General features: G+C 36.7%; 1 protein-coding gene across 1 annotated transcript; it reads right to left on the bottom strand.

Annotated features, from left to right (window-relative positions):
• Positions 1-2,228: 2,228 nt before the first annotated feature.
• Positions 2,229-12,551, bottom strand: LOC145558234 (auxin response factor 6-like). Its single transcript, XM_081619392.1, has 14 exons — positions 11,889-12,551; positions 10,812-10,924; positions 10,149-10,247; positions 10,015-10,071; positions 9,768-9,926; positions 9,589-9,673; positions 9,001-9,091; positions 8,513-8,677; positions 8,305-8,427; positions 6,491-6,566; positions 5,793-5,940; positions 4,351-5,657; positions 3,435-3,625; positions 2,229-2,886 (listed from the first exon to the last, which is right to left on the bottom strand). The coding sequence occupies exons 1-14, from the start codon at positions 11,929-11,931 to the stop codon at positions 2,685-2,687; spliced, it is 2,859 nt and encodes a 952-aa protein (XP_081475518.1). The 5' UTR covers positions 11,932-12,551; the 3' UTR covers positions 2,229-2,684.
• Positions 12,552-13,620: the final 1,069 nt, after the last annotated feature.

Here is a 13,620-nt window from a genome sequence, read left to right on the forward strand (position 1 = left end):
AAATTACTAGTCAAATTAAAATACTGTGGGCGAATTTAACAACAGTTTTTGGAATAACCTTATATACTTTGATCAAATGAAAACTCTAAATAATTAATTTATTGTATTTGGTAAATTAGTAGTGAATAATTGTTTTTAGCTTGTGAGGTAGAGTTGTACAAAAGCTTTTGAAGTAGGGAGATATCAAAAGCTAATTAAAATTTCATTAAATTACCAATAATTTAACAATATGTTACAAATCACTAATTTGTATTGAGCAAATTCAACAAATAATAGCTCATTAAACAGTTTACAAAGTTACTTATAATATTATAATAATTAATAATTGATAGATACCGTCTACATTCACAACTAACATCTACTAACACAACTACCAACTAGTGCAAGGCTACAACAACGGATTTTACCGAATATATCTCATTGGTAGAAAAATAAAAATCTGAAATATCTCGAATAGCATTCCCCTTTTGGAAAATTATAAATATCCAACCAATAAAATTGACAAAAAGAACTTAAAAGTATTCATTTTTGAGTAGTAGTATAATGTAATAAACAATTGCTAAACAACGTGTAGCTCATGCCCAAATTAAAACCTATCTTCCAATTTCCAAACCTTCATTTTGACGTAATTCTTTTTTTGCACTTAGCATTAACTTTTTCTCTTTGATTCAATTTTCTTGTTTAGCTAAACAAAGCTTTGAACAACCACTTGTTTTACATAAATGTTTGTATAATATATTCACTTCTTCCTTCACCTTATTTTGTTATTCCAAGCTAATAACTTTCTCTATAATTTCTCTCTCTAAAAATGCATTTTTTTCTATAATGGGAAGGATTCATGGAAATCACTTAGATCTAAGCTTGCTTCATTCACCAGCTTTTTCTTCTAATTCTTGGCATGATTTCAAGTAAGTTCTACTTCAAATTCTTTTCTTGGATTTGATTACTAAACGAGTTAACGTGCATAATTAATGACATACATTGATATAACTCACAAATCTATGTCACTTACGTGACTGTCATTGATAAGATATAATTTAACACGAAATTATAGATGATTGTATCATAAAATGTGTACTCCGTAGCTATTATTTTAAAATTACATATGTTGTCTTGATCCATACTGACTCGATCCTATATTACATGTTGTTACTTGTATTTCTAGTATGAGTTATTCATTACCATTGTCGTAAAAAATTGTGTTTGATGAAGTGTTGTACAAACAATTCATATGTGTTAGTATGAAAGAAGATGAGAAGGATCAACAGATGACGATATTCTACAATGGCCGTATTTGTGTTTTGGATGCAACCGAATTACAGGTACAGAATTTAGTTCAATAGTACATGCAGTACTTACCTTCTTTTAGAGAACAAAGTTATTCCTAATGGCTCAATTGTGGACTTGTGGTGTAACCATTCACATGTATGCAGGCAAGAGCAATTTTATGGTCAGCAACACACGACGTAGAGACAATGGTGAAGACGATGTCTGGAATCGGAGCAAACATGGCCACATTCTTCCTAAATCTTCAACTTCATGGCCTTCCAGGGTGCTCAATAAAGAGATCGTTAAAATTGTTCCTCCAACAAAAGAGAAAGATAAGAAACCAAGCAAATACTCCGTATCCCTACCGTCTCCAATCACACAACCTTCGGCCTTTTCGCCTTCTATAGGGGACTCTACAACTATGTGAAATCGTATAGTTTTTCAGATTTTGGATACTCATCCTAATATCAGATACCAAATTTCAATACAACTATGCTGTTGATTTGAGTAACATAATACGAAGCACATTTGTACCGAAACTTGTACCTCTTTACTAGTTCATTGTTTATCAAAATTGATTAGTAGTTTCGAAATTTGGGTTGAAATTTAGAAGAATAGGTACCCTTAGCCAGAATTGTAAACTCCTATCAAAGGAGAAATATACTCCGTAGATGGGAGAAAAAGAGAGCAATCCAATATTGGTTGAAGAGGAAGGCCATAGTATCAAAACTCGAGAGTCCAAGGATTAGCTTGCATTTGAGACCTTCATGCATAGTCTCCAGCTTACGGCCAACATTCGCATGTTTTTGGTTCATCTATACTGATAAAAGTCCTTAACAAAAATTGCACCAAGTATGACACTATAATCGCCCCGCCAAAGCATCAACACCCCCACCCCCGGAAAAAAAATGAAAAGGAAAATGAGAAAGAGATATACTAACATCTTAACTTCTCAAGTCTACGTGAATGTGAACTCTGCTGCACATTAATGAATATAATATATGGAAGCTTTTAATGGAGCAGGTGATTCTCTGACAATAAGCACCTGCAAATATTAATTAAGCTTCTGACAACAAACATACTAGCTACAACAATAATACAATGATGGAAGTGTTGAAGTTACATCTGCAATACTGCCCTGCAGAGAGGAAGTCGCGTGACTCGCCCAACAGTATAGTTCAGGGACATCACACAGGATAATTTACAATGTTCTGCCAGTCGCGTTATGCGCTATTACCTTAAAATTAGCTGATAAACATTCAGTTCGATTCCACAAAAGCCCAGTTGGATAATGAAATAGGGAGTTCCGGGCTAAGGGCGAAGATACACATTTTAGGCATCTGCTTGTAAGCCACCTTATCCGAGCTCGATGGTTTTCATATAGGTAGTACATCCTCAGCAATTGGCACCAGTCATCAGTAATCAAGAGAGGTTACAGATGCCATCCCATTGCTATTATGTCTCAAGTCCTGTTGAAGTGTGTAGTCATCACAGCTGTTGAAGCTGTTTTGGTGCTTGGGCCTTATCGAATTTGGAAATTCAAGGCCATCTTTGCCCATCTGCTGCACTTCTTGAGGGGATAGGATCTTGATGTACCACACATTGTTTACGAACTCCCTAAAAAAGGAATTGCATTGTTTGGTTAAACAGATGAATCAAGTAAACATAAAATCATGAAATACACCATACATAGATGAGAATGTAACCACCAAGGCACTATTCTCGTGTTTTCTTTCATGCAATTACTGATTATTTATGATTAAATTGGGTTTTGATGATGAAAACTAAGTTTTGCTGATTATATGATTTGTACTGAATATTTTTTATTTGAAGTTGAAGAGAAAATCAGCTATTGTGTGAGCTAGCATATCCTCACAAGTTGCACCAAAATTTAAAAGCATATTATATCCTAAAAAAAGTTGATATCCACACGAGGATTTAAGCCAAGTTGCAAGTTCATTTGCATTTGCATTTCCAAACACAAAAAGAAAAGAAAAAAGAAACAAGTTAAGCCTTCCCTTTCTTGCCTCGCCCATGTGGTTCAGGGAGACTATTTTTGTTGATTATGTTCGAAAAAACAACTATTGAAAGAGGATTTTACCAGGGAACAATGGGCCAAAAATATTCAGCCAATGGGAATTTCTCAAAAAAGATTAAGAACTTACTGCCAGGGGTCATCACCAAGCAGGAGAACGTCATTCTCACGGTCAACAAATACAAGCTGCCAGCCTGATCTCAGGGGATCCTCCAGTTGGCCTTCTAAGCCAAACAAATGAGCAAGTTCACTGCGCAGTTCATGATAACTGCTAAATTTAGATATATCCAGTGATCGCCCAAGGGACCCCGATTTCTGAACCTGTCACACAAGAACTTTATAAGTCCCGATAAACAAACAAGATTATAGTTGCTTGCAAGTAACTAAAGTATGTGAGAAAGTAGTAATGAGAAGTGGTAATGAGGCTAGTGCCTATCTAAAAAGCAACACAGCTAGAAGAAAGTTCAGAATTTTTTCCATTTATCCAGACATAGGTCTCACACCATGGCCAAGCAAGCTAATCTCCATAAATATCCTCTTAACTCTTCCAAAACTATCAAAATACATGCAAGCAAATCCCAAAAGATGCTAGACATGCCCACTGTACCTCAAGTGTCAAAAGCCTCAACCAATTCATTTTCAAGTGTATTTTTTTTAATGTATCTTAAAACTGGCTCGTGAATTGAATCTTATTCTAAACCAACAACTTCTGGACAGAGCCCCAAATTCATTTCTGAAACAGCCGAAAATATATTCTCAAGGTTCTCATTTAGTTGATAGATAAGAAGCATTAAGGTTATAGAGGAGCGGGATTGAAGGAGATGCAATGTAAATCTCCTATAATTCCCTTCTTTCCCCTTCCTCTTTTCTTTCTTTTGACTTCACGTATGCTCTCTTCAAAATCTTATTTGGCCATCATTTATAGCATCTCCTATAGGCTATAGTCTAGCATGTATAAGTGTAAAAGAACAGCTTTAAATTCAGAGGCTACAGTACAAAAGGTCATTAGTTACACGATTAAAAAATTCCAAGACTAAAAGACTCACCTTTACAAAGGTTCCACTAGGTGGGTTCGCTTGATCATCATTTTCCGATGACTGCAAGAACCCTGATTCATCAACACAACTAGCAGTCATCATATCAGAAGCAGGTGAAAAATCAGTCCCAGCAGCACTTGGAAAACTGGAACAAGCAAATGGCATGGACAATGAGTCATTCTCATTGTTACTACTTCTGAGGTTCACCAGCTCATTCTGCTGAGCATTCACCCCAAATAACATATTGTTCTGTGTATCACCAATCCCTTGGTAGATAGAAAATTCCCTACCGGGCAAAGGTGGTAACAAAGAAGAGAGATCAGAAATCCTAGTTTGTGGCCCTCCTAACTCTTCAACTTGAGGCAACGAGCACGGGGCAGTACTAGAAGAAAGCTGAGGAGGTTCAACTGCAACTCGCTTCGATAATAAGGGAGTAGAAGATACCAAAAGGTTAGAGTCAGGTAGATTAATTTGTCGGGATCCCCCATCGTGTGAGAATGAATTCAATAAACTATGCATCGGAGAAATGCCAGCTGCAGTAACAGAGTTCATGATCGAGTTCGAGAACATTTGCTGCGAGCATGCAGAAGAAATTGCTTCCAAGGATGTAGGCAAGGCCTGAGTTGATGACCCAAACGAAGGAGACTTGCTGTTGCCAATAACCTTTGGAATTTGTTGTTGATCAGAAAACTGACTTCGTAGTTGCTCAAAGTGTGGAAGCTGCTGTTGTTGTTGCTGCTGCTGATGCTGTTGCTGTTGCTGTTGCTGATGCTGATGCTGCTGCTGCTGCTGATGCTGCTGCAGCTGCTGATGCTGCTGCTGCTGCTGCTGATGCTGCTGCTGCTGCTGCTGCTGCTGCTGCTGCTGCTGATGATGATGATGATGCTGCTGCTGCTGATGGTTATCATATGCACGGGAATTTTGCAGTTGTTGCTGCAGGAGCTGACCTTGGACTTGATTGTGAGTCACATTTTGGTTTTCTTGAAAGTTCGGGACTAAGTTCTGCTGTGATTGAGCTTGCTGCAACAAATGATTTGTAAGAGATGACTGCTGGCAAGACACATTTTGATTTGGCTGGAATTGGAGAAGAGATTGGTTAGGACGCTTCTCCAAGCCCCGTGGATCTTGTAAAGCAGCAGATGCCATTGTTTGAAATATATCAGGTTGTAGGCCCAACATAGCAGGGTCCAGCCTTGGTTGCATCCAGGGTGTGAGCCCATAACCTTGGAAATTTAAGGATGACATGCAACGATCTCCAACCTCTCTCTGGAGCCACATAAGCGGAGAATTGAGGCCCATGTCACCATCCTTCAAAACTAACCATGAAAATACAGAGAAAAAGAAAGTTGAAAAGAGTAGGTGCACAGACAAGAGCAGAGAAAACAAGAATTAGTTTCTGATACACAAATCAAACAGACAATTACAGCCAAGCTAAAAGCAGATGAACCAACCTGGAAAGGATGGCAGACCAGATGGCCATGGACGCTTCAGTCTTAGTGGAAATGGAGAGGGATACATAGGAAACGTAGTCAAAGGTTCAATCTCCCATAAAGAGACCCGGGGCTGCCTTTCTCCAGCAGTGGACTCATCCCAGCCAACCTGTATGTACAGAACTTTTCAGTGAATAATGTTTTTAATGTTCTCACATCTCAGACCAGTTTCCTATAATATACTACCTCCTTTTTAGTTGACACGGTGACACCTTTCTCTTTTCACGCTTGCCAATGCACTATTTTAACGCTCAATATCTCTAAATCTCGACATTATAAAATTATAAAAAATGGTTTTTAATAAAATATACATTGAGTCGATTCAAACAAGATCCCACTTGACTATGTTTTATCATAGATTATAAACCACAAAAGCTAGTCAAAGTATAGTTAGTGAATAGTGTAAAAGTCAAATGGTGTCAACTAAAAAAAACAGAGGTAGTATTAGATACAGACCAGGTCAGATCCAAATAGAAAAGCACACAAGTAATCAGTTAATATGTATCAGTAGTACCCACACCACAAAGTGTAACACTAATACCCCCAATGCTAAAGCAGAGAACTAAAGATCTAGAATACACATATTACTTGCAGAGGTGATAAAATTGCTTAATACTTCGTATAATCTAAAAGGAAGGAAGTGACAAGACTAGACATACCTTCACTGAACGCCAATGGGAATTTGGCCAACGAACAGGATCCAAATCACTAATCCCCGTAATTGTGCCCATATACCTACATCGCAAAGATGTCACAATGGAAAAGTGATGTCAATCCAACAATCCATCTCACAATCTTATCTGGAAAAACAAATTGCAACACAAGAATCTGAATTCATTTTATTCCAGGAAGACGGCTTTGTGGAAAAGGGGAAAAAAATTACTTTTGGGTTTGCCACAAATTTTAAGGATTAAGCTGACCCCAAATCATTTTGGACTAAGGCTTTGTTGTTGTATCTGTATTTTGTGAATAGAAAATTTAATACTTCCTCCGTTTCTTTTTAGTTGACACGTTTGCCAATGCACAAATAAAATCATGAATATCTTTAATTACCGATAAGCAAAAATTATGAAAAGTTGTTTTTTTTTAAAATATATATCATGACGAATCTAACAAGATCCCACATGACCATATTTTTCATTACGTATAAAGCACAAAACGCAATCAAAGGGGAGAGTGTAAGTAGTGCTAAAGTCAAAACGTGTCAGCTAAAAAAAACAGAGGTAGTAAATGATTGTAGAGAGGAAAAGGGTTGATGCGACAGTGAGGAGGAAAAGTTAATGTGAAGCAAAAGTGTGAATTATTCTTGTAACAGCCCAAAATAGGAAATAGTGGATAATTGTGAGACAGAGGAAACAAGTGGTAGATCCCAGCCCTTCCTACGCATCCCACCCAAACAGAAAATATGGAACTCATCAATGATTTTCTTTCCACCAGCCACTAAGACTTAGCAAACAGTCTTTAAAAAAACAGTTTGAAAGTTTTAACAACTGAAATACCAAACAACTCTACATATGAGCCTTCTACACATCAAGTACCATAAACCCAGAGGTCTCATGAGAAGTTCAATTATAAAGTCACAACAATCTGTCTGCTTTAATAAAGATACATCCTATAATACTTCTTTCGTTATTAACTTGTGTGAAAATTTTCACCTCTATCTGTACGACTGTACCTTCTCTATTATCCACTGAACTCACCATCTTATCTCAACAAACCATAAAAATTTGTCATGAAATGGCAGCCTAACTATGGCTTTTGAATCAGCAGCCTTTAAAACAGAACCTCTATACAATTGTAGTCTTGCAGAAATACAGATGCATACATCTAAATCCTCTGCTCACTCCATATACCCTAAATAACTTTCCACATGGAAAATTTGTGACAGCTGCCAGAGTATATAGTATTCAGAGCAGTATTAGTGACTATACACTATTTAGTCTCCTTAACCCCCCAAAAAAGGGACCGCAATAACCAACGACAATGGGCAACTGGTAAGTACTCCCAAGTTTCAACAATGTCCATTTATCTTGAATCAATGTACAGTAGCAGAGAAAATTATAAAATTGCCCATAAGATCAAGTTGATGAGTTTATTGAAGATCACTTTGGAATGATTGTTCCTTCAAATTTCAAGAAACAGATTATGCTATTCTTTGTAATAAATCCTTCAAGAGTATCTGATAATGACCAATAACTTTATAAATGAGACCATAGATCATGTTGCATGAAGTGTTACTGTGTTAGCCCCATAAAAGTTTTTTTTTTTTTTTTTTGGGTCATAATTAGCATTCCATTCAATATTTAAACTGAAGTGCTTTATTGTCCAACTTGAATTGAGTTTTGGGCTATTCTTTATGATGAAAAATTTAGTGCGTGAGACTTAGGATCTTTGACGAGGCAATTAACAAGGCAAATTATAGTGTGTGTGTCTTTGAATTTGCCAGAAATAATCATCCAGGCTATGCACATACCTGCGAACACTTGATTCTTCTGTTTCAAACAGCATCCGAAATCGCATGCCGACAGAGACACGGGTATGGTAGACAGCTTTGACATACTTCGCTAACGGAACCACAAATTCAGAAGGGCTAGCCCTGGCGGATTACAAGAAAGAATTTATTTTACCAATCAAGCGCGTCAACAATTCTATGAGATGTTTGTAAAAGTACAAGCTTATACCTGGGATTAAAAAATACAGTGAAACGGCTGTTTGTAGAAGCTGCGTGAGCCGCTGCAGCAAGAAGACCTATATGCATGCTATCACTTGATAATACTGATGAAGGCATCACAGTTTGTGGACGATTAGCACGCCGAATGCCAAGAAGTAACTGATTCTTCTCATTCCTGATGGAGAACACCATATGATAATCAACAAAAATGTATTATAGCTTGCATACGTGGCAATAAAAAGCTTCATTCGGAAGCAGTTCATGAATATATGTTTCTCAAAGAAAAATTCCTAGGCACCAGCTTTACTGGGACCGAAAAATGAGCCACTGAAAGTTTTACTTGAGCCTTAACATATTGTTTTCTTTTTGGTAACATTTTATCAATTTTGATTAAGGCTTTGGTTGATTGATTGATTGATTTTATCAATTTTGAATGCCAAAAGATAACTGAACAAAGTGCACATAAAAATTAGAAATGGGCCAAGAAGATGCACTTACCAAATGAAGATGACAGAATCCCCAGCAACTAGTCTTTTAGCGCTGACAAAGACACTCCATCCAGTGGTAAGAAGGTGCCTCTTAGGCTGCCCTGCATTGACAAGTCAACATTCAAAGATGAAATCAGGCCATGTTTTGATGTATTAGTGTTTTACCAGACATCGAAAGGAATTCACTTGCTTCGATGATCAAATTTTTTGCAAATCTGGTCCACACGTACAATCCATTATTCATGCTTGATGAGTTGATGCCAACCAATTTATACTGCAATTCTACAACACATGACAACTAGTGGTTTAACTAATGACAACACATGTATGTTACTCTAACTTCAGTCTAATGTTGGACATGAATGCTTGTAGCTTGTAAGGGTCAGATTAGGCTATTTCATGAAATTTTTCATGATTTTGGGCCAACTGATGAGTCAAGTGTCCACTTGAGGTGAAATGAAGGGTCCAAATAACATAGACATTAGGATCCAACAATGCCATCTCCATGGGATCACTGAAAGAAAAAACCAATCTCTTTATACTAGACTACAACTATCTGCCACTGATAGCATCTGGAAGTCAAGGCATATATGCTTACCCCGAAAGATGTGTCTAAATTTCCACTCATTATCATGCAGATCCCTAGCAATCAATTCTTGAGCAGGAGGTTGCTGGGTGTAATCCTGTAAAATGTCAGATTGATAATTAACATTGATGCGCAGAGTAAACAAGCAAAGAGGAGACTAACAAGCCAGATTACTATAGAACAACACTTACAAGGGGAGGAAAGACTTTTTCAGCTGCCCTACGAGGAACAGAAAATCCTCCATGAGTACTAGTGTCACTTGCAGTCAATGTTTTACAGAAATAATTAGTTGGCTGTTTGCTGGGAGTGCCCAATTCTGCAGGTAGGAGACAGACATCTTTTTGCTCTTGCTACAAAAATAACAATTCTTTTACCAACTACCAGTGCAGAGAAACATAAAAACAGAAATTTCAACATGTTAAACAGAAAACAAAATACCAGAGTCAAGGGTTGCAAGGTCATCTGAGCATATACTTCATCTGTCTCCACATCTGCCTGTAATCATAAATATGAAGCTTAGAAGCAGCTGGCACAAATAATTATATGTTAAGTACCTAATAAAAAGCACTTACATGCATGGTCACATCATGAAGCTGACAAATAAGTTGGGCAGGCAAGCTAGGATAATTAGGAATATGAGCATCTACTTCTTTGTTAGTTGAAGCTGCAACCTGCAAATACTTCCAAATATTGTCAGACAAAATCAGCAGTCAGACCAAATCAGCAAAGCGATTAATATTGCATTTTTTTGAGAAAGCTAACATATAATTTGTATATTGTAATTCCCCTAATAATATCATCCTCTTCCCCCACGCCTTAAAAAATTGATAATAAAAGATAAGGAATATTCAGCAACAGCATGTAGGATGATATAATTACTATGATGTACAGCAGAAGCAAAACCTAAACAAATAAGTTTCAGCATCCATTAGCAACAAAGTAGAGGACTACTGAAAATTCAAATCCAGGGACCAGACCGTGTGCCCTTGAAGTAGTAGCAGATAATAAGACATTCAGCATAACCTTAATGCAACAATTTTGTAGCTTTATTGTTTCAGAAGGGGAAATGGAGGGCCTTTTTTTAGTTATTATCCACATCTCCAAGTAGGGGATATTGGAAGAAGGAAGGAGAGTACAAATGTATAGAAATAAGACCAAGGAAAAAGAACCCATAATGGTTTTTCAGATCTTATGCCAAGATGAATAATAATATCAAACATCTTACAACGACTAACCTGCTCACTATGACCCTGAGGAAAATATACAACACGGCTTCCCACAGGGGGCAAGGAGACTAAAGGACCAGCGCATGCATGCCATAGTTCTGAATTCAAAACTTTCTTCTCGCCTGAAAATAAAATTTTGGCCAAAGGTCAGATGCAATGAAAGATGCATTGCTTCATAACTAGCAGAGACAGCAAAAAGGCACGTACATAGTTACATCAGCCACAATTGGTGATTCTACTACATGAAGATAAACCTAGAAGAGTTCGTGATATAGGAAGAAACAACTTTTTGACATCTACCAAAAGAAGTAGCATAAGTCTTGGGCAGATTGCAGGTGCATTGTAAAGGTTATTTAGCATACCGTGGCCTTGATGACAGCCAGTCAGCCAGGAACCATCAACAAAAGTGGTTCAGCAACTGCTATCATTTGCATTCTGCCTATTTTCAACTTCCTATCACTATAAAGCAAAGGAGACCTAAACCATACGCTTAATATGATGGGGAACGGAAGCTAAAAGAATGAACACATGCTGTCCAAAGGCTTTGAATCCTCTAAAGGTCAAAATGCTGGTTTCTTTACGAAATATCTACTTGTTCATCAGAATTGGCAACAAAATCTAATCCCTTATCCAGCTAAGAGATTATGAATATAACTAGAAATTAAGGCAACAAAATCTAATCATTTATCAACTGCAATGAGTCTCACATAAAGAGTGACAATGCTAAATATTTACACCTCGTAGATTAGCAACTATAACACAAACAAGCTCCTTAATTTGCCAGCAATCATCCCCTAGCCCAAATTTCGCTCCTCCATTACAATTTACAAATTACATAAATCTAGTGCAATCAGCCTGACAGCAAGTGAAAACACCTCAAACTTAAATATTCCAGCAACACAAACCCGACAAAGCAAAAACAACAACACTACACATTTAAGGCTTAGTTGAAGCTACTAACAATAGTAAGTAGCAAATACTCTACTCAATTTTCTTTCATCACTTGATAATTATCTATACAAATTGCAAAGCATGAAAACTTCAAAAACACTACAAAAATTAAAGGAAAACAAGAAATCAGCTTACCTTCCTCAGGTTGATGAGGGAAAGCTGAAGGTGACAACCTCATTTTGCAAAATCAATCAAAAAAAAACCCAAAAAAATAGGGGAAATTTTTTGAAAAAAAAAAAAACAAAAAAACAAATTAAAAAAACTAAATTCTTCCCTCCACCACCCCCACCCCCCCTCCAAAAACCCACCTAAAATTCCCCAAAAAAGGGCAATAAAATGATTTCAACCAAACCCAGTTCCACTGCAAAAATCCACCCTTCTCTGCTTCATGCGCCTCAGATCTTTCACTCCCACCCACCAAAATCAAAAACCCAGAAAAATGAAGCTTCTTCAGCAACTCAACAACCTCTAAAAATGGTGAAAACTTCACTCCAACAAAAAACCCATTTTTCAGCAAAGCTCAGCTAACTAGGGTTTGAACTCGATTACCCCCAAAAGGCTTCTAGTTAGATCTCTAAGTTGGAGGATGAGAGAGAAAATGGTAGAACAAACTCCCAACTTGGTGATTGATTGATTGAAGCTGGTATGAAAGTTTAAGCAAGAGTACAATCTTTGGTAGATCTTTTGGGAAGTTTTTCGGACAGCCAAACCCAGTAAAAGAGCAAGTAAGAAGAGAAAAGGAAAAGGGTAATGAAGGAATGGAAGAAGAGGAAAGTGTGCTACTCTAGAGCTTAATTTGGGTTAGCCCATTATTATTGTTATCATTGTACTCTTTTTCTATAGTCCCTCTTGCCAATTGCCCACCCCCATCCCAAGGTTACATGAATAGTTTGAGTTACCAAATGTGTATTCATCACAACTTGCTTCATGGATCGATGCATGTCCTAAATCCGGGTTATCGCGTTATTTAGGTGTAACATGGGTAGGGTGATCGCCTATTCTAAACTTGTTAGCTTCCTGGAAAAAGTGAACCTTTTTATTACGACTAATGGAATGTCGTTGGCTTTAAAAAAATAAAAAAAAAATAGTTTCGCTCGTTCCAATCCAAATTCATCATGTGTGATAGCAAATTATGAAAATAAATATAGTTGATGTTTTGAATATAGTTATTGTTTTCAACAAGGCCGAAAGTAAATGTTTCTATATATAATTAAAAATAAGAAAAAAGGAGTAGTTTAATTCATTAAAATTATTTTAGTAATCTAAAACATCCTTTACTTCCACCTCCTCACAAGCAAAACTATAAATGCTCTATTTTTCATACTTCGTATAATTGAATGGCCTAAAGTAATAACACCCCTAGCAAACAAAACTCTACAACTTTGTTCACTTCACCTTTAAAAATACAATATTTAGTAAAAATAATTTTAATTCAGTAAAATTAATTCCAGTTCAGTAAATAAGTTCAATTTAGAAAAAGTAATTTCAAAGAAGAAATATTATAGAGAATCAATAAAATTAAATTCAATTCACTAAAAATAATTTAAATTCAGCAAAAATAATTTTAGTTCGATAAAAATATTTCACTTCACAAAAATAAGATGAAGTGAACAGAGACTAAGTGTATACACTCTATCTTTTACTCCCTCTTCCGCTTGTCTCTCTCCCCTCCTGTGTGTTCTCTTTGATGCCCCACTACCTCCAACCACAAGTCCGACCATGAGCAAGCTACCAAATGATCAATGTCATTGAGCAATAACAAATTAACAACTGCTTGAGGATGTCGAAGGGTAGTTCAATCTTCCTCGACCCTCTTCTTTTTCGATTTCACATATATAAAGAAAATTCTATAGTTGAATTACTTTAA

The sequence above is a fragment of the Chenopodium album genome, chromosome 9, assembly GCF_948465745.1.
Source record: "Chenopodium album chromosome 9, dcCheAlbu1.1, whole genome shotgun sequence".
Lineage (NCBI taxonomy): Eukaryota > Viridiplantae > Streptophyta > Magnoliopsida > Caryophyllales > Amaranthaceae > Chenopodium > Chenopodium album.